At 39.9% G+C, this 20,159-nt stretch overlaps 1 protein-coding gene across 2 annotated transcripts; it reads right to left on the bottom strand.

Annotated features, from left to right (window-relative positions):
* Positions 1 to 2,336: 2,336 nt before the first annotated feature.
* On the bottom strand, positions 2,337 to 19,891 carry LOC126999959 (dual specificity mitogen-activated protein kinase kinase 1-like). 2 transcript variants are annotated; one of them, XM_050863173.1, is made up of 11 exons: positions 19,686 to 19,891; positions 18,035 to 18,179; positions 17,596 to 17,709; positions 17,158 to 17,270; positions 16,834 to 16,945; positions 15,310 to 15,486; positions 13,515 to 13,565; positions 9,062 to 9,248; positions 8,615 to 8,787; positions 8,060 to 8,205; positions 2,337 to 7,714 (listed from the first exon to the last, which is right to left on the bottom strand). In XM_050863173.1, the coding sequence occupies exons 1-10, from the start codon at positions 19,766 to 19,768 to the stop codon at positions 8,086 to 8,088; spliced, it is 1,275 nt and encodes a 424-aa protein (XP_050719130.1). In that variant the 5' UTR covers positions 19,769 to 19,891; the 3' UTR covers positions 2,337 to 7,714; positions 8,060 to 8,085. The 2 variants fall into 2 exon arrangements, with proteins under 2 accessions (XP_050719130.1, XP_050719141.1); XM_050863184.1 differs by lacking the exon at positions 13,515 to 13,565.
* Between the last annotated feature and the right edge of the window lie 268 nt (positions 19,892 to 20,159).

The following is a 20,159-nucleotide window of genomic DNA, read 5'->3' as shown; positions in this document are numbered from 1 at the left end:
TGGTTTATGGTGTACGTTTTCGTAGGGCTATTGTATAGCATGTACCTACTGATAAAAGTAATGGTGCTCTTATCGCCAAATTATAGTGGTGCTATTAATTTTATTGTCAGGGAAGAGCTGAAAGTATGGTAACGGGAAGAATTGCGAAGGTATAAAATGTTTGAGGTAGTAACAATAAAAACTTACCTATTCAAAGCAATCTTAAGGCTATTGCTGGCCTTCTCCTTGTTAAAAAAGTTAACAAGTCGCGTGACAAACGCATTTCTGCAGCCATGGCGACAGTGCTGTATCTTAGTGGCCATTTTATCTTCTCTCTGGTACACTTGACGACTGGTGCCGCGAGTCAAAGTCAGGTGACGAAGAAAGGTAGCAAAAAGGAAAACAACAAAAAACAAACGAGAGAGAAACAAATACAAGCGAGCAATCGTTCTACCATCAATCATGGTAGTCATCATTTACCACCTCACCCTACTCTCACATGTCATTACGTCCACGGCCCAGATGTGTATCACTATGCTCAAAATTAAAGTCCCAGTATCACATCAAGCATGCCTTAATTGAAAAAAAAAAATCATTCTCGAGTATGTATGTATCTTCCAGAGAGAGAGAGAGAGATTGAGGGAGAAGGGAGGAGGCGGGAGATGGAGGGAAGAGGAACAAGGTGGGCGGAGCCTCTGGTAGTTGTGTTCGTATCTTTGCCTGACACTGATGACTTTACCCTCTTGGTATAGGGACAAGTGCCTTTATTCTCTACTTGTGGCGGTTGGCGATACCCTTCAAAATTAAGGCAGTGTGTGAAATACACTGTCGCAAAATCTCGTACCGATACGATTGTTCGTTACGATATTATTCCCAAAAAACGAGGCCGCACAGCCTCTGAAATCCTTAGTAGGTGTGTATCTTCTTAATAAGACAGCGTGAACTTCAAACATGAAATTTATTTTTAGGCAGCGTAACAAAATAACAGAATCCCAATGCTTTGCTTTCAATGCTTTGTCAAGGTGACGGATGTTAGACTATAATGGCTGTGACCTCGTCCGCTCATTGGACGTGTCCGTGTCCTGGATGATGCGGGTTCGAATCCGCCGCTACCACGTACCTGGGATTTTTCAGTCACCCCTGACGGCGCCGAGTGGTCACAGTCTACCCACATGTCCTGAAAACCACCCATCAACCCGGACTCTAAAGAAACTTCATGGAAAATCAAGAATGAGCTCCGGGGGGGCAGCATGAGCCAATAATGGATGGCACCCCTATAAACAGTTGCCTGCGTCATGACGGCCGGCCGGCCGGCTTGGGACGACCACCAGGCCCAACCAACAATTAATTAAAGCCTACCGGCGGTATAGGCCAGGACGTATAAGAAAAAAAATGGTGCTAAATTTGCGTAAGAACTTGTTGAATGCTTATTTCGCGCATCGGCGGTTTTTGTTATTTGATGGATTATGGAGGTTTATTTATTAGCTGTTCTCAAGGAGGTAACCTTAGGCAGGAGGAATAGGCCTACCTATGAGCTCTTTTGTCTATTGATCATGACAAAAACTTTAATCTCTAAAAGATGATGACAAGTTTGGTACGTTTTTACTTGAAAAACACATACTTTTAAACTTACATGCTTTTGGCTCCAACACCTCTTCGTTCTCCTCTACCACTTGGGATCTTACTTGATACCGCCATAATTTCTTCTCAAGTCCACCTGATCTGGTGATCTATGAAGCTGACATTCCTCTTGATCCATTACTACCAGTAGTGTCTAATGCAGACCCAACAAATCACTCTAAATGTCACAATAATGATGATAAACCTGCAGCAGACCTACTCACAGTCGACACAGGTCCGCTACTGATAAGTCGGAACTTCCTGATTGCTTCTCGTGGTTCGTAAAATTCCGAGCCTTGAGTCAAATGTAGGTGCGGATGATCGTTATGCGCGGAAAAACGAATGTATTACGATACTTCTAATGGGGAAATATATTTCAACGAAACGATATCACTGCTTTGAGAACACAGCCCTTGCAGGTGGCTTCATCTAAGACAAATAGCAAAGACAATGAGACAAGCCCACCTTAAAAGGCTGACGATGCAGCAAGTAACATTCGTTATAAACCCTTCCTTAACAACCATTGGGTCATAGAGGCCACCTTTACACATAGATCCGTATGCACAAACACACATCGTGTCTGAGTAGTGTGAGCCCCGCACTCACCAAGTAGGAAAATGTCCTTGGCACTCGATGACTGTCTCCCCGCCTCAGGGTGGCTGAGAGAAGGAACAAATACTGTGTCACGGGCTTGTCGGGCTTTGCCGATTCTCATCACTCAGGTCAAATAAAGTGTCTTCTGAAAATATGTTTATTGAAATGACATGTATTAAAAAAGTTTACTTTAAAATAAGTGTGCCTAACTCTACACATCAATTTAGTCTTCATAGACAACTTACATAAAACATGTAACATATATTATCCATAACAGCAACATGCACAGCCCTTCTGTCAATAGAAGTCATTACATGATATGAATACATGACAAACTATATAAATTAATCACGGCTTTCTATCACATATCTTAACCATCCTGCTTTCTCTATTAATTTCTAAGGTAAAAAATATAAAATAGGATATTAAAAAATTTATTCATAATAATTTTTGTGTCACAAGAGGCCATATATTTAGTTATTAAATTACAGTCATAAAACCAATTAATGCAGTAATGAATGGTCACTGTACAATGAGCCACGCTCAAATGACAGTATATATATATATATATATATATATATATATATATATATATATATATATATATATATATATATATATATATATATATATATATATATATATATATATCATCTGCTGAAAAGCCATTGAACAGGAATTAGCCACACCTGTCTCTCAACACAACAGTAAACATACACACATCACTCTTTGGCAAATTTTAGCAATGCCTCAGGACATTATGGACTTCTACTGCTACATAATGGAAAATAATGCATACAGTAATTAATGAACTGTCAAGGACATGTTTCATATTCAGCATAAATAATTCAAGTTCTTGATCAGCAACATTTCTCCCCTCTAAATTACCATATGCTTTGTGCCCCAAGGGGAAGATACACACATGTCCCAACACAGCACAGGACAGTAAGGCAAGCTCACCCTCACCCCCTACCCAAGTCCATTTCCTTCTCACACATCAAACTCCTGAGGATCTGACTGTGTTTTCGTCCCACAGCAGAAAATATAACCCAACCTATCCTGGATGACAAATGTTTAGACTCCAGGCTCAGTCTTGGTTACTTGACAGCCACTGGTGGTCTGTGGGCTGCTCTAAAGTCTATTCTGCAAAGTCTATCACTACTATTATATGTATATTGGTCCTTCACTCCTTAAGCCCATTATGACAAACTTTAGAATGGTTACTAACTTAACAAAAGTGACTAATTGAAATCTAGCTATCACCCTGAGGTGTCTTTTTTTTACACAAAGGAAGAATAAACTCCCACTCCCACTTACTTTTCCACAGATATTACATACAGATCACAGATTGTGTACAGGATCTTTAAACATTACACTCTTATATGAGGACTGAGAATTTAAAAGCTTACAACTATTTCAACACTAACACATTTCCTGAAAATCAATTTGCATATAAGAAAACTGATCCTGAAGAGGATGTCCACACATTTGCTGAGAGAAAGTAGTGTATTTCTGACAACAAGGTTACTTTGTCTCTACCTGGGTGAGGGAGGTGGGGACTCAAGTAGCAGAAGCTTACATCACCTTCACAGACGATGCCATATACTGAAGGTCCAAATTGAATTTCCAATGACATGTTTCTTCATGATATCAAGGAATGACAATTTCACAATAAGCGACCTTTCTTTGGTCTTCATAATAAAAATGCTTGTTAGATGAACAGATGTTTTCTTAAACATGTCAACTGAATTGTGTCAAGTTGGTAGAAATCCAAATCATGAGAGGGCCTTCAATATACACTGTCAAATCAGACAAAAAATAGAAAAATGTACAGAAGTTAAGTTTAAAATCAATGCACACACAACACTGCCAATTCATTTCTATGCAGCTTATACTGCTTCTTTCAATAATACACATACAAATATGCACATGTGTGTGCATGAATGCCTGCACACACACAGCACCTTCCCACCCATCCCCACACACACACATATGCACACAAACATAAATAATATGCTTCATCAATGGTTTTGTTCCTCTTTTACTGAAAGAAGTTCCAGACACATATTGAAAAACAGTAAAACCTCTCTATTCTAGACCCTTGTATTCTTAGGTTTACTTTTCCTAAGTCCTAAGAACATTCAAAACGTAGACTTTAATCAACATTTTCTTTTTTATGTATAAAATGAGGTGAATTTCTAAAATGCAGGAAATGGCACATTGACTGTTTTGTTAGAATCTTGAGTGGTAGCTAATGCACTGCATCAGACTTTATAAAGATATATTAATATGTAATTATATTCGTTTCATCTATGTATGTCCTGTGCTCTTCCTTCAACACTAAAGACAACTATATCACAGCACATTACACTGAAAGCTACATAAAGGAACACTACATGCAAGGATACATGAACCAACATCTGGCAATAATTACAAAATATTTGTCCTTGCAAATTAAAGTTTATACTTTCACTGAACTCCTTTTTGAAGGTTAATTTCATGAAACTTTGGGTGAAGTTTAGGAATTAATTTTCTATTTATCGAAAATACATTTGCTCACAAACTTCCTTTTAGTCAGAGATAACCATTCTGTTAGTTTTAGTAAGACTTCATTTAAAGTTCTATAGGGCAACATATTGTTTGATTTTCACAAGCACACTGGATAGAAACAAATCTTTTTCCAAAGTATAATCTATAAACTTTTTCTATTCCCATGCCCACAAACTAACATAACTATAATACAGAATGTCTCTGTTAAAGCAGGCAGGTATGAAAACCTAGTTATAATTTGACCAAATGCAGAAAGGCAGCTTCATCCCTCAATGTGATTTAACTTACTAAGCCCAGAACAAAGAGGTTTTACTGCTTATGTACGGGAAAACAGGAATATCCAATTTAGAAACAGATTAGAAAATAAGTCAACATATCTTTCAATACTTGGTCCAGCTACTGAAATAACATTATTTTAGGAAATAAGAGAAATATTATGCAATAGGTAATAAAAAATAATAGAATAAAATAACAATGGATGGTGGGGCAGCAATGAGCAAGACTACACAGTGAGTTTGTTTTGAACCCCTTGCAATGTGGAGTCATCAGTGAATGCATTGACAACCTAACATACACATTTGCCACCCTGCCCCAAGAATGGCATATCAGTCTTTGGAACAATTAGTATTATAGTTAAAACATACAGTATCTGGGCTGAGGCGAGATATAATACAGTTGCTATCTTACACTCAGACTGCTCAGAAGGTTATAGAACTGTCAGCAGCAGCCCCAGTGTGTGGTGCTCTGCTTGGTCAAACTACACATTCTCTTACCTGCTCCACTATACAGACTTCTAAAGCCTTCAATAGTTTAAGTAGTGAGTATTTCAGCACTTCCTGCTTTGAGATAATTCAAGTTTTTGAGAAACTCTGACAAGGATGGCGCCACATCTCAGCCAAAGACTGTTTTGAGTCACTTTCAGGAGCTCATTTATCATATGTTCAAATGCAAAATCCATCACACCATGATGCATGATAAAAGTAAGCATGATATACTATGGAACTTGTTTAGCAAGCAGTATCTTAAATATCATTCAATGTATCACTTACTTTAAGCTTCCTAAGTAGCCAAAGAATTCCAGTTATGCATGGATGTGTTTTGAGTTTTTGTGTTGTGATCTGAGAGTAAAGCATAATACTAAGGTGCACTTCACCTCTGTCATCCTCCTCCTCATTATCAACACCTTTGCTGGACTCCTGAACTGAGCAGAACTATGTGACAGGAAACCACAAATGGTTACTACCCATTTCAAGAACAGCTGAGAAAGAGCAAGATGACTGACTTCACAAAAAGCCCAGCTTTTTAATGGATCATTGCCAATTCTGGTTAGCAAACAGCTGAAGCTTATTATTTGGTTATATAGAGAGTTTAATATCATTCTTCATTGAAAACTGTCACACTAGCCATCACCTCAAACCAGGACTGTCTTTGATAAGGTCCACCATGAATGGGGTGGGAATGGGCTTGTTCAAGGGTGCTAATGACCACAAGAGACCCAGTATATACCAAGATAGCCAGTCAGGAAGAGAACACGGTGGGGAAATGCATCCCCAACACCCTTAGCACAGCACTGCTATACTTTTATGGCAACTCTTAGACGGCCCAACAACCAGGTTCGGTTTGACCACTCACTCAATACCGTCCTCAGCCATCTCCATAAAGCAAGCCAGCCACACAGCATCAGTTCTCCTTCATAGGTTGGGACAGTGCAAGGTAGACAAAAGTGAGCAGGGTCCTCAAGTCTAATAATGTCAATCTTGGGAGAAGACACAGAAAAGACACGACTGAAATGACTATGGGATGTAGATGTCACCAACTCTCACTCTGATAGGAACAGCTCACCATTATATACACTTCATAGGTAGCTTCTTGAATCAGATTACCTAACTGCTCATATACAAGTGTTGATCTATTTCAACTGGGGAAATTTTTTACAATAACTATCAACACAACACTTTAAAATTCACCTAGATATGAACTTGTACTTCATATATTCTAATATACAATTTCAAAACCTAAAAGATAAATTGACGCAATGAGAAGTAAATTCACTCAAAAACTTGCTACTGAAAATACTTAGTAAATAAAAATTAAGTTACTATCAAGAATGTATGTGCTGAGGACTTGACACTTTGATTTACAAGTATATACTAAGTAATTTTGGTTAGCAAATACTGTGTGACAATAGCTTTGAGTGTGAGGAAGAAGAATCATGCCAATATAATACAATTTGAGCCACACTGCAGCCATGGGGATAAAGCTCCATGGTAATTTCATCTTTCCATCAACCTATATTTCTGTGAGTGAACAACTACCTGCATGATGGCTAACACAGTAGTACATCACATCTCATTTCCCTAACCTCACCACACACACACACACACACACACACAATTTTATATTATAATGAAAGTGACAAAATTTTTAAATGCAGTTTTCCATATAGATGTATTGAACAGTGAAACAGCCTGAACAACGAAATTATCCAATCCAAAATAATTAAACGAATTGAAGGATAAAATTGACTGATCGAGACTCGGAGAAAGGAGCCCACAAGTGTAGCTCAATTCCTGCATATCACAACTTGGTAAAACACACACACACACACACACACACACACACACACCTGCCTTTACACTCCAAAATAGGCATTTACCTCTGAAATTCATCTGTGTCTTTCTTCCTTATCTGCACCTCAAGGCTGATGAAAAGAATACTACTTTTTGACTTGACTTGAGCTGACCAAGTTCCAGCGGAGCCCAACAGAGAGATGGGGGCAGTGTCTGGACACACAATGAATGACACAGCAACAGTCCCACAAGAAAACAATAACATCACATAAATGTTAAAGGTTTAGGGCAGAAGATGAAGGAGGTGTGGTGGTGGTGGTTGGTAATGATGGCAGCACTAGCAATGGTGGTAAGGGCTCCAGCAACTCTTCCAGCCAGCGGATCATGCACTTGCCTCATCTCTGTCAACCAAAGGGGAGAATGCAGGTTTTTTATGACCCTTCTATGACCTCTAATAAGACCTATCAGTGACAGTGTACGGAGTAGGGTGCAAAAAGCCAATCTTAAGTTTATCTAAGGAAAAGGGTCATCTTAAAACAAATCACCTCTCCTATGACTCTTTTCAACAGTGCATATTTGTGATTGCTGTACTATGTTCCACATCCTTGTCTTTGGTGCATATGACAAGAGTTAAGAGGGTAATGTTATGCCCACACTTCTTTCATAACACTCCCATTCTTCCTTGAGAGAAAAATGCTAAAAATAAATTAATAAATAAATAAATAAAGAGAAAGAAAAAGTCTCACCACAGTTGATGACAAGGCCAGGTTGATCAACAGCTTCCCTCCGCAGACGGCTTGGTGGGCGTGGAGGGAGTAATGTCCATGGTTTTACACACCCATCCGGCGATGTCCACATCCTCCCTCTCAGCGTTCTTTATCCACTCATGGTTCTGTCGGGTGGTGAGGAAAGTGTTGCCTTCATTGTTGTTGAACTTATTATAATTTAACCAGATTTTCTAGTAATCAAGATGCATCAACACATAATTCTTATTCAGTTTTAACTTTCTAACAAAATGAGCTCTTTCACTGTTGATTTGTACAACTAGTTCCTGCCTGTCATGTGTCTGAATATACCCTTTATTAACCTAACCTAGCTATAAGATATATGTAAATAAATATTGTAGTAATGAACCATTTCACTCAAGCAGTCGATTCTCACACCATATTTCCAACTTACAAATTCAAGATGTAGATTAAAATATATAAGAAATGTCAGATAACTATCCAAAACCACCTAGTGACTGAATAGCTGCCCTATTCTCCTATACATCTAACAGTGCATTTACGACCCCATCTGACCTGTAGTGTGGTGAGGTCAGCCCGCTCACTGGGACTCTTCTTAAGGCACCGATCCACCAGGTCAACGAATTCCGACGAGAACACACCCGGGGGCAGCCGTGGTGGTGGCTCATTCACTATGTAGTCCAGGAGCTCAAAGATTGCCATCGGTCTTGGCTCCCCGGGCAGGCCAGCTGGAGGGAAAGGACAGATAGAGCAAACAGTAGACACCTTCTCTTTTTCTTTTTGTTTAATGTCCTTATTTTTTATTATGAAGTTGGATGGGCTATGAGTCTCTTTCACTCTTGATAATCATAAACTCTCTCTCCTCCCTGATTAAATACCTTCTCATCAACATCTTATATGACAATTCTGTGAGACAAACATCAGAAGAAACAAGACCTGAAGGCTATAGATAAGGAAGGGCCAACCGTATAAACAGCTCTGCCTCTCTTCACTCTCACCCACCTGATCTTGGGGAGCGGGAAGTGGGGGAAGGACTAACACTCTCCACTTTGGAGCCAAAAATCTTCTTGAGGGTGCTGGGGTCTGGCGGGGGTATGGGGTACATTCCAATGGCCATCTCCACCAGGGACAGGCCGAGGCTCCAGATATCACTGGCCACAGAGTAGTGGTCACCGTTGAGTCGCTCAGGCTGGAGGCACATAAAGCAGAGTGAGGGGCTGAGGGGTGGCAGCATTCACTCAACATGCATCGGCACCTTTCCCTTGGCTGCTAGACTCGGCAATATTGGTAACAAAACAATTATCACTAACCCAGCAAAATTTACAGAGCTCTCTTTTCATTATTTATATACAAGGCTGAGTAACTTATATAGTGAAAAATACAACAAAAAGGACAAGCCAAGGGCTAAATAAGAACAGTTATGACACTATGATCATGAATGCCAAGGTACAATACTGAAATGTCCAAAGCTTATTTCTAGTTTATGCAGCCTTCAGTGAAAAAACACAACTGCAAAATTATATTATGATGGCATGAAATAAAGTATGTATTCTGGGGTACTTTGATCATACATCTTGAAGATTATATGCTTCCTTTAATTTACATCACTGAGCTACAGTCAACATATCCAGTACTCTTGAGCTGACTCACTTGTTCTCTACTTACATGAATGAACAGATTTAAATCTGAAATAAAAATAAATGTCTGCCATGTTCTGCTCAAGTGAAAGATAAATCAGGAGTGGGATATGTACTTGTCACTCAAGAGAGGCACTGTACTGTACACACAACATATTGTAATATGCTGAGGACTAAGAAACAGGTGAGGCTCGGAGGAGTATACTCAAATAAGAAAGTACAATCTGACGGAATGCCACAGGGGAACGAGAGGAGTTAACAGGATGCCTCCTTATGTTGTCTTGTGGGTGGTCCATCCTACCGGTGTTACTGCCCCAGTCTAGCTACAGCTTCTTGAAGGAAGGTTATTATCACATATCATATCCTGCAGCATTGTCAACTACACTAAGTCCACCTGTAATGTGCTTGTGTCATCATATGTGTAAAACAATTTGCTGTTTAGGAGCAGGATGAACTGATACATATTCTTGAGGCTCAAAGAGGAGTGAGAATAGTTAGGTGTCCATAGATGTCATTGTGCTTTCTCATAAATAAATTTTCATGACACTTCATTACACACTGAATGCAGCACAACACTAACATTTTTGTCTGAAATGTGTGAGTGTGTGTGTGTGCGTATGTTCTGATGGTTATATGCTAATCCTAACCCCACTGGCCTCAATGGTAAGAAAATAAGAAACAATGATCATCTTTTCCTCACTCACACAATAATGGTCTGGTAAACAGGAATCAAGCAACTCACACTGGCAGCCAATATAACAAAGTGATTTTCATCTAAGGAGGATGTAGTAAGGCTCACCAACACTAAAGCTAAGAGCAAAAAGCACCTGCTTGCTTGCAGAATGACCAACACAGGTTAATGAGCAACAACCAGCAGCATAGCTTCTTGCATGCAATTGTTGATAATGCAGAAATCAATCAACTCAAACCAAGTGCACATAACAATCAGAAATATCAAGCCTTAAAAGATTAAGAATAAATAAAGAATACATATCTAAGTAGGGGAAGACAGAGGGGCCTTACTAGGGGCCATGAAGAGGTAGCAGCTTGCAGGAACACCATAGAAATAGAACTGCTGGGTAATGGCAACCAAAAGAAAAAATGAGATATATAAAAATCCTAAAAGAAAAGACAGATATGTATTAATATAAAGGTGGCTATTAAGAGATGAGGGAGGTAAATGGCGTTGGATGAGTTATAAATAAAAATAAAGACAGAAGCACTGAGACAAACTTAGTGAAGTTCCTTCAACAGCCTCACTCTGTTGGCAAACCATTCACTTTCTTTTTGCTTGGCATTCAAATAATTGGGCCTCTGATTGATGTTCAGAAACTAAACATACGAATGCAGAAACAAACTGTCATTAACTAGCAAAACAGCATAGCCAGAAGTCCTCAAATGCCACCCAGGAATTATTCTTCTCAAGACATTACAAAGGAATGCACACTGCTCCTAACAGCAAAAACAGAGGGGGAGGAGGAGGAGGAGGAGGAGGAGGAGGAGGAGGATAAATGGATGAGCAGGTAACAGAAAGTGTATCAGCTAATGATGAGACCACCTGTTTTAAAGATCTACTCTATCCTCTAGGTTACCTGTAGCAAACTAACTGGTGATGCAGTGTTGTGCAGAGAAATGGGAAGGTTCAGTTTACTCATGTCAATAAGAAGTAACAATCTACAAGATTTTTAAATGGGTTCTTTATGTTTTCACAAACTACTTATGGTATGTAATGAAATTTATTCCAAAGGTCTACAACTTAATTTTAAAAGAGTTCTTTCCAATGCCCTTGTTACAATGCTTCATTTGAATTGGCAGACCATTATTCCTAGTTATCAGGTTAACTTTGAGCCAAACAACACGACTAATTTGTTCAGACACTTGAGGTGAGGACTCTGTCTGTTTTCTAAGGAATGTACACGTTGAAGCTTGGGGCACTGCTTCATACGACTTGGCTGTCATTGATGGTACTGTTGTTGTGGCATGCTAATGCTATCTCTAGAGCAGCTTGATGTCCTTGTAAGTTGTAATCATGGGACCAGAACTGCACTGCATATTCAAGGCAATAACAAAGCATCTGGCATCTTAACCTCAAAATTCTAGCAATAAATTTGAGCCTCCTATTATCTTCCTTGCAGGCAGACCTTCAATGCCATGAATGCTTGTAGTGTTGCTGACAGTGATGTCTTGAAGACACTTCTTTTATGACTTCCAATGGTTTCTATTGCATGTTATATGTTTTATGTTACTGTTCCTGGTTAAAAATACTCCACATGTACATGACTTTACCCATGTTGACACTGAAGGACTTTTGCCATTTTCTGGACACTGAACAATCTCAGAATTCTTATGAATGGCTTCAAAATCAACTGTAGCTTATAGTTACCCCCCTCAGTGTTATACACAAACTTTGCCATGGAAGATTCTAGTGCAATGGGAAAGGGAGGGGGAGGAGAAGGATGAGGAGGCTGGGGATGAGGATGAGAAGGCAACTTTAACAGTTTCACAGCCTTGGTAAAGGATGGTAGAGGTGAGGGATGGGGAGATCAACAGTACACTGCAAGGGCAAATGAGGAAAGAAAGAAAATTCATGAACCACAAAAAAATATATAAAAATATTGGAGATTGGAACTATTGTCTATGGAGTCTAGAAGTAAACTGAATTCTCTTAATAAAAATACTGGCACATCTAAAAACAACCATTGAGACTGACAAGCATTGGATTGAGATTGATAAATCTGCCCCCCCCTCTCTCTCTCTCTCTCTCTCTCTCTCTCTCTCTCTCTCTCTCTCTCTCTCTTGGACACACACACACACACACACACACACACACACACAAATCTCTGTAGTGTAATGGTTAGCAAGTTAGCATGCTCCCCTCACAACTGAGAGGTCCCAGGTTCGATTCCTGGGCAGAGTGGAGATGAATGGGCAGTCTCCTTTAATCCATGCCCACCAAGTACCTAGCGGTGAAAGGGTACCGGGTGTCAGTTAGGGGTTGTGTCCTCCCTCTTGGGTGTGTGTGGGAGTGATGTGAGGTCCCAACTATACCCAAAGATTTGAGGGGGGTACTGACTGGTGATTGCAAGTCCAGCATGTGATCTAACCCTGGTGAATAGCTTACTCTTTTTCTTTCTCTCTAGCACAGTCACACACACACACACATACACACAACTTTAAAGCTAAGCTGGATAAAAGTGGATGTGAAGACTGACACAAGACAACTATAAACTCAAATCCTGTACACAAGTAAGTAAATACACACAGTTTCAACTATAAACTCAAATCCTGTACACAAGTAAGTAAATACACACAGTTTCTCTCTCTTGTACACATCAATTAAGTCCATGCCCATGTCTCTCTCTGTGGGTGTGAAGGATGGTGGGGAGGGAGGGAAGGCGGGAATGAGGCAAGGGAGGCAGGGTGGTAGAGGGCACTTTCCTTAATAGGTGAGGTGATTGGGATGAACAGCAAAGAAACCAAATAAAAATCAAAAGGAAAATGAATAAATAAGTAAACCATAAATTGAATGAGGAGAGGGATGGATGGTTTGATAGCGCGTTACACTGTATAGGGACGGGTAAGGACCTGGAATGGGAGGTACTAATCCTCAATGTGGGAGACAACAGGAGGAGGAGAAGTAAGAGGAGGGTTGATATGGCAGTGGAGGAAATTGAGGAGGAGGAGGAGGAGGAGGAGGAGGAGGAGGAGGAAGAAGAAGAAGAAGAAGAGGAGGAGGAGGAGGAGGAGGAGGAGGAGGAGGAGGGGGTAGAGTGCATTCCCTCTAACCTTTGAATAGCCACACATCTTCCTCCACTCACCTCGAAATAAAAGTACAGTGAAGTTGCCAATCTCTCAACGGGAACTTCACCCTGTAAAAGGAAGAGATGGGGCCACAGAACCTAAGACGTCCACCCACAGACACACATTGGCTCACGTATAGACATGTACGTATGTTCACACACACTTCCCGTATATCACAATTACGTAAACACACACACATACAAAGACACAAGGAGACTACAGGAGAACTCTTTCTTTCCCTCTCTCACTCACTCTCTTTCTCCATACTCTTCATGTCTTGCTAGTGGCCCATGCAAAACCTGCTGCGTTAGGACAATCTTTGCACATAACACACACTGCCTCCTATTCTGCAGCATAAGAAACTACCACCATCATTTCTAGCGTCTTTCCTTACAGTGCCATTAAACCTATCACTCTAATGCATCCTCATTCATCACTGTTGCTATCATTATTCTAAAAAAAATTCCTCTTAGAATCATCATGGTTGTCTTCCAATTTGCCAAAATTGACTCTCAAGATTTATCAGTGACTAAGAAGGTTGGGTGAGTTGAGGGTTATGCCTCCTCCTCTTCTTTCTCACAATCCTTGGCCAGATCTCATATTGAACAGGGTAGGGGGTAGGCAGGAAAGTTAATAAAATCAAAACACACACACACACGCAAACACACACACACAGATTCACCCACACACACTCACTCACACAAACGCACACACACAGAAAAGGGAAAGAGAGAGAGAGAGCTAGAGCAAGAGCAAGCGAGCAAGAGAGAGAGATAGAGAGAGAGAGAAAAAAAAAGAGAGGGAGAGCACTTTAAATTAAAGACAGTTAAAATTTAAGAAAAATGCTCTCGATTCAATTTTGGCGCACAATCTCCTTGTGCTTCCTCCACTGTCACATGCTGCTCTCCACTAATGTGCTGGCAGTGACGACGTAATCACCCAACGGCCTAATCGTTAGCAACTCTACGTCAACAAGGCATGCATCAACAAGCCCCAAAATAATTGATTCTCAGATTTTTTAATCCAAACTCATTTTTGTAAAAAATAAAAAAATGAATAATAATAATAATAACAATCAGTAAAACCAATTACGAAATAATTTCTTGTCCAGCTTGAATTAATTTATTGACTTTATTCGGTAACGATGGATGTTATGCTGGCCAATAACAAGAAACATGCTTGGATTTGATGTTTTGATTGATCAGACCCCATTTTCAAAAGGAGTAAAAAAATGAATATTGTAAATCCCCGATGGTCCCAAATATAAGACGATTTGGTTTGCCTCGGGTCTGGATGCACTCATTTCTGGTTATTAAGAGAAATGGAACTGATAGTGTTAACAAGAACTGTACAGCATAAACCAAAGGACAACTACACTGGCTGGCATTCTTACAACCCTGGTTAGAAAGGACATCAAGCCTCACATATACATTTCACACAATCTCATGTACTCATACCAAAAACTAAAGAGAGAAATAATAATATAGAAACTACTATCATGGTAACATAACACACCAAGCAAGAGTGGGAGTAAAGAACGCCAGTAATAGTGATAAGCATGGGTGAGTTTGGATGGATAGATGCTGACAACCAACAGTGAAGAATCTATAATGTTGAAATAAAACTTACCCACCATCCCCCTGCCTTGCCCTACCTTGTCCTGACCCAACCTCTATGCATGGGCCACCCAACAAGCCAGAACAGTGTGTTAACATACAAAGGAAGGACTGTAACCTTGAATGATGTCACTACACCTCAGGATGTGTAGCACAGCAGGGACACTCACAGGAAGCACTTCTTTGGCCCACTTACTGACATGTAGCTCCGGGTGCCCACGAAGGTGTTGGCCATGCTGTCGATCAGTTGGCCAGACACCCCAAAATCACAGATCTTGATTTCCCCTCGAGAGTTGACCAGGATGTTGGAGGGTTTGACGTCACGGTGGATGATCTGGTGCTTCTCGCGCAGGTATGCCAGGCCCTTCAGAACCTGTGAGGCAAACACACACGCACACAATTTAACATGTTGCTCCCACCTGACAAACCAATCCTTACCCTGTCTTTGAAAAATACAATGAACTACATACAGAAAATGACACTGCACAGAAATAATGTTACAAAAGAAAGAAACTACAATGCAATTATATATTTTTGAACATGGTTTAACCTGGTAGCAGCGGGGATCATGTTTCTTAATGGTCCCTCCAAGCGAGAAAAATGAGAAAAAATCACCCCTCATACAAACCATTTCATAATATATATCAAAGCATTTCTGATCAGATTATGTATCATCTATTTTGGGGGGTTTATATCATGGCACAAATCTGGCCCATCGCTGCTGCACGGTAAAGCCACAAATTTGGCCCGTCGTTGCTACCGGGTTAACTATGATACAGGACATATAAAATAAAAAATAAGTATTGGCTTCATGGAATTAATTAAACCCTCTAAACTGCAAAAGTTTTCTCAGATCCCCCAAAATCCAAAAAACATCGAAAAATACACTTTGAAACTGAGAAAAAGTCATAAAAGATTGTTTTAAAGAAAATTTTCTGGCACACCCTGCTATGAAATCTGTTTCTTTCTAGGTTGTCGCATTTGGCTGATATAGTTTATAATCTTTGACCCAGAAATTTACTGCCTACAAAGAGCCAAAGTTGTGGTGAAACTCAAAAAATAATTTTGGTAATTTTTTTGCTTTCATTCTGGATTGAATCTCATTGAATAAAAGTTGTAGAAAATCATCCGTATAACTCAACTGTGAAATCAGATTATTATTTGGACAGAATGTTTGGCTGGAATTCCATGATTCCCCAAAAATTCCAACTTCTGCTTCCCACTCCTCTGAACACTCATGTGAACAAGATATTGGTTCATCTAGATTCTAGAACATCATGTATATCAGTGGAGGCGTCAAGACTACGCTCAGCATGCACACGGCGAGCAGAAACTAAAGGAAGACCGCCAAAACAGATCGGCTGAGGGAATATAATCGCCATGATGCACAGGCAGGAATTGTAGACTATTTTAAGCATGGAGTCATCTGAGGGACAAAAGAGGTGCCAGTTAGTCACTTAGCATCGACAGATACATAGTTACGCGCACCGTTCAATTCCCAGAGAGCTTCTCGCTCTCCAGTGCTGGCATCATGCTCGTTGCTTACGTTAGTAAAAACAATATGACGCCAGCGGCATCGTCGTCATTAAGGGGTTAAAAATGCATGATTCAACTGAAACAGAATACTCAAAATAATTCTAAATACTACTCTTTAAAAATGCAAATGAAGAGGAGATGGAGGAGCAGGAGGAAAATGAGAAAGCATTATACGGACACTTACTGTGGAACATATTTTGGCAAGTATTGACTCTGGGATGCGAATGGCTTTCTTGAGACACAAGTCCAGGGAGCCTCCATCCATATACTCCATACAAATAGATATTTCACCCTCACTGCAAAACAAGACCGTTTTTATTGCCAGATTACCCAAAAGGTATATACATACAGACACAATATAAGCTTGAATTATTTTTACTCTGTACAAAAATTCAAAAAGCAAACAATTTACATGTACATCAAAAATTATATACCTAAGCATCATGATAAAACTCTACATAAGGGAGCAAAAGAAGGTGGCAATAGGAGGAGAGGAAACAAAACCCACCTGTAAAAGGCCCCGTAGAAGCCCACAATAAATGGTGAATTGCACTCATGTAAGACCTTCAGCTCTCGGATTATTTGGTTCCTGATGGCTGGCTTCACCTCCAGATGGATGAGCTTGAGGAAGAAAATGAAGAGGAAGTTAATTTATTACTTTAAGGAAGATTGTGTTTTACCCATCGCTCACTTGACGAACACCAAAATTCACTTGACAATTTTTTTCCTTTGGTCAATTTTCAACTACATAGTGTACTCTCAGTCAGCTGATTCCTGTCAACCACCCTCCTCCTCCTACAACTTTTTATCCCACTACTAATGCTCCTACTCTACAGTTATTACTACTAACATTACTGCTGCTGCTACTGCTACTAAATCAACTACAAACATTTTTTTATCCATAATGGAAGCACGAGATACAGCTGCACATTATTCTTTTTCTTACTTTGCGTGCCATGATAAGGCCAGATGGTTTGTGGCGCTCCTTGTTCACGACGCCACCATTGCCAGCACCCAACTCACCAAGCTTCTCAAAGTCATCTGCATTCAGCTCACCAACCTTGAGGAGGAAATGGAGCACATGATGTAGGATAGAAGATAACATGGATATACTGATGATCATACTACTATTACTACCAATAATAACAATAATAAATATTATAGAGTAAATCAAAAGGGAAGGGTGGATGGGAGGAAGGAAGGACGGAAGAAAAGAACGAAGGAAAGGATAATAGAAAAGAAGAAAGGGAGGAAGGAAAAAGAACATGAGAAAAAGAGAAGCAAAGGGTGGAAAGAAGGAAGGAAAGGAGGAAGAAATGAATGAACATAGGAATGAAAGTAAGAAGGAAAGAGAGTGAATGAGAAGAGAGGGAAGCTGCACTCACTTTTTGCTTTTGATTGAGGAATATCTCCATGCGTCTGCGCTGCGTGTCGTCCATGTCCAGCTCCTGAATACACTTGAGCAAGGACTCCAGCGACACTGTGCCGAAGCTGCCCGTTGCCCCTGTGCTGGCTTTCCTCTGAGGGGTGCTGGGCAGAAGGGACAACACAAGATTGGTTCTAAAGTTGTTTGATGTTCCTAAAGCCAATATCTTAATTTCTTTACTGTTGTATTCCCATTGGTAAACCTGAAATTATCTTCTTTATCTTTTATAGGTATATTGAGAAATGGAGGATGCAAGAATGGTTATAAGAACGGTTTAATATTCCTGAAGCCAATTCCAATAATGTTATACTCCCGCAGGTCAACTAAAATTTATTCTCTACATCTTTTAAAGGTGTATGAAGACACTTCCTATCACATTTTTTACTAATATGTCCATCTACATACATTTACCCATTTTCTTTTGCAATATAAAAGCATAATTTTAGAATATGATATGAACATTTCAATTCATCTTTACTAATCTGTTCATCTTAATACATCTGCCTATCTTCTTTGGCAATTAGAAGACACAACTTTAGAATATAATAGTCAAATCAAAGAGCTGCCTATAACTCCTAGAATAAAATAATATACTCAAGTAATATGCTCTAAAATGTGTTCTAGTGGTAGCTATCTCTTATCAGTTGGCTAAGCTCTGTTATCTTATGTCAATAATTTAGCAATACAGCCATGGGCAAAATGTTCAGGTTTTGGTGAAATACACACTCCCTTTCTGACATAGTTTCATTGATAATAATACTGAGCGTGGATTTGTCTTATGAGCTTAAAATTGTATTCGGTATTAACTATTTCCACGACTCATGCATCTCAAGTCATCTCTTCTCAGATTACCTCATCCCTCACACACACACACACATATATATATATATATATATATATATATATATATATATATATATATATATATATATATATATATATTTATATATATATATATATGCACACACGAAGCAGTTCTTACTACTATTACTGTATCACAGAGGTCAGAAAGTACACAACATAAACGGTTCTCACAGCACACAGTCATCCCATCTCTCAGTCCATCTCCAGTCACTCAGTCATCCTCTCTCTTGCAAACATACGCATCCTATCTCTCTTATACAGTTCCTCTTTCTCTCTGTCGCTCTCTTACACACACGAAGCTTATGTCACAGAGGCCACAGAGTATACAAAATAAACGCCTTCCCACAGCATGGTCATCCCATCTCCAGTCTGTCAGTCATCCTTTCGTATTTCATCGCTCTACTTCTCTCTTCCTATCACTCTCATGCACATAAACTCACACACACGAAGCTTATGTCACAGAGGCCACAACGTATCCATAATAAACACTTCCAGGGCCTCATAAACACACACACACGTCATCCCATCTCTGTCGGTCCCTATCTCCAGTAAGTCAGTCATCCTCTCTCGTATTTCATAACTATTCCTCTCTCGTACACACACTCACACACACGAAGCTTATATCACAGAGGTCGTAAAGTGCACAAAATAAACACTTTCAGGGCCACACAAACACACATACAGTCATCCCATCTCTCGTCTGTCTCCATCTCCAGTCAGTCAGTCAGTCATCTCCCACTGCTTACTCGCTGCCGCTGTGGTTTTCATGGTCGTTCGTCTGTTCGATGGACCCCGGCGGCAGTTTGAGGTTGAACTTATTCTTGGACATGGCGAGAGGGAGGCCCAGCGAGGCGGCAGACACACAAAATACTGTATTGATTAGAAGGTTCCCGCAGTGAGTCTCTCCTCTCCTCTCCTCTTGGCCGCCCTGGGAGCACTGTTGCCAGATGCCTCCGCCGCAGTCCTCTTCCTCACCTGAGATTATTATTATTTCCTGTATTTCTTGCGCTATTTGTCAAGCCTTTAGAGTATTTCCTCGTTCTCGTCTTGCTCTTGTTCCTCTTGCTGCTGTTGTTGCTGATTATTGATGGAAATACTGAGAATGGATGTGATTTGCTAAGCTTCACGCCTTCACCTGAGATTATTATTATTATTTCCTGTATTTCCTCCTGTTGCAGCTATAGTGTGTTATTTGTCAAGCCTTTAAAGTATTTCATTGT

Source organism: Eriocheir sinensis, chromosome 2 (genome assembly GCF_024679095.1).
Source record: "Eriocheir sinensis breed Jianghai 21 chromosome 2, ASM2467909v1, whole genome shotgun sequence".
Lineage (NCBI taxonomy): Eukaryota > Metazoa > Arthropoda > Malacostraca > Decapoda > Varunidae > Eriocheir > Eriocheir sinensis.
The sequence above is the reverse complement of the archived record's forward strand: the minus strand, read 5'-3'. Positions and strand labels throughout refer to the sequence as shown.

Bases quoted from the DNA above. Each gene is read 5' to 3' on its own strand.
- LOC126999959 (XM_050863173.1), bottom strand. From the start codon at position 19,768: ATGTCCAAGAATAAGTTCAACCTCAAACTGCCGCCGGGGTCCATCGAA. The intron at 15,487-16,833 runs GTAAGTGTCCGT...TTTGCCTCACAG, and splicing joins TTGCCAAAATATGTTCCACA to GTTCTGAAGGGCCTGGCATA. The intron at 9,249-13,514 runs GTGAGTGGAGGA...ATGTGCCTCCAG, and splicing joins CACTGTACTTTTATTTCGAG to CCTGAGCGACTCAACGGTGA.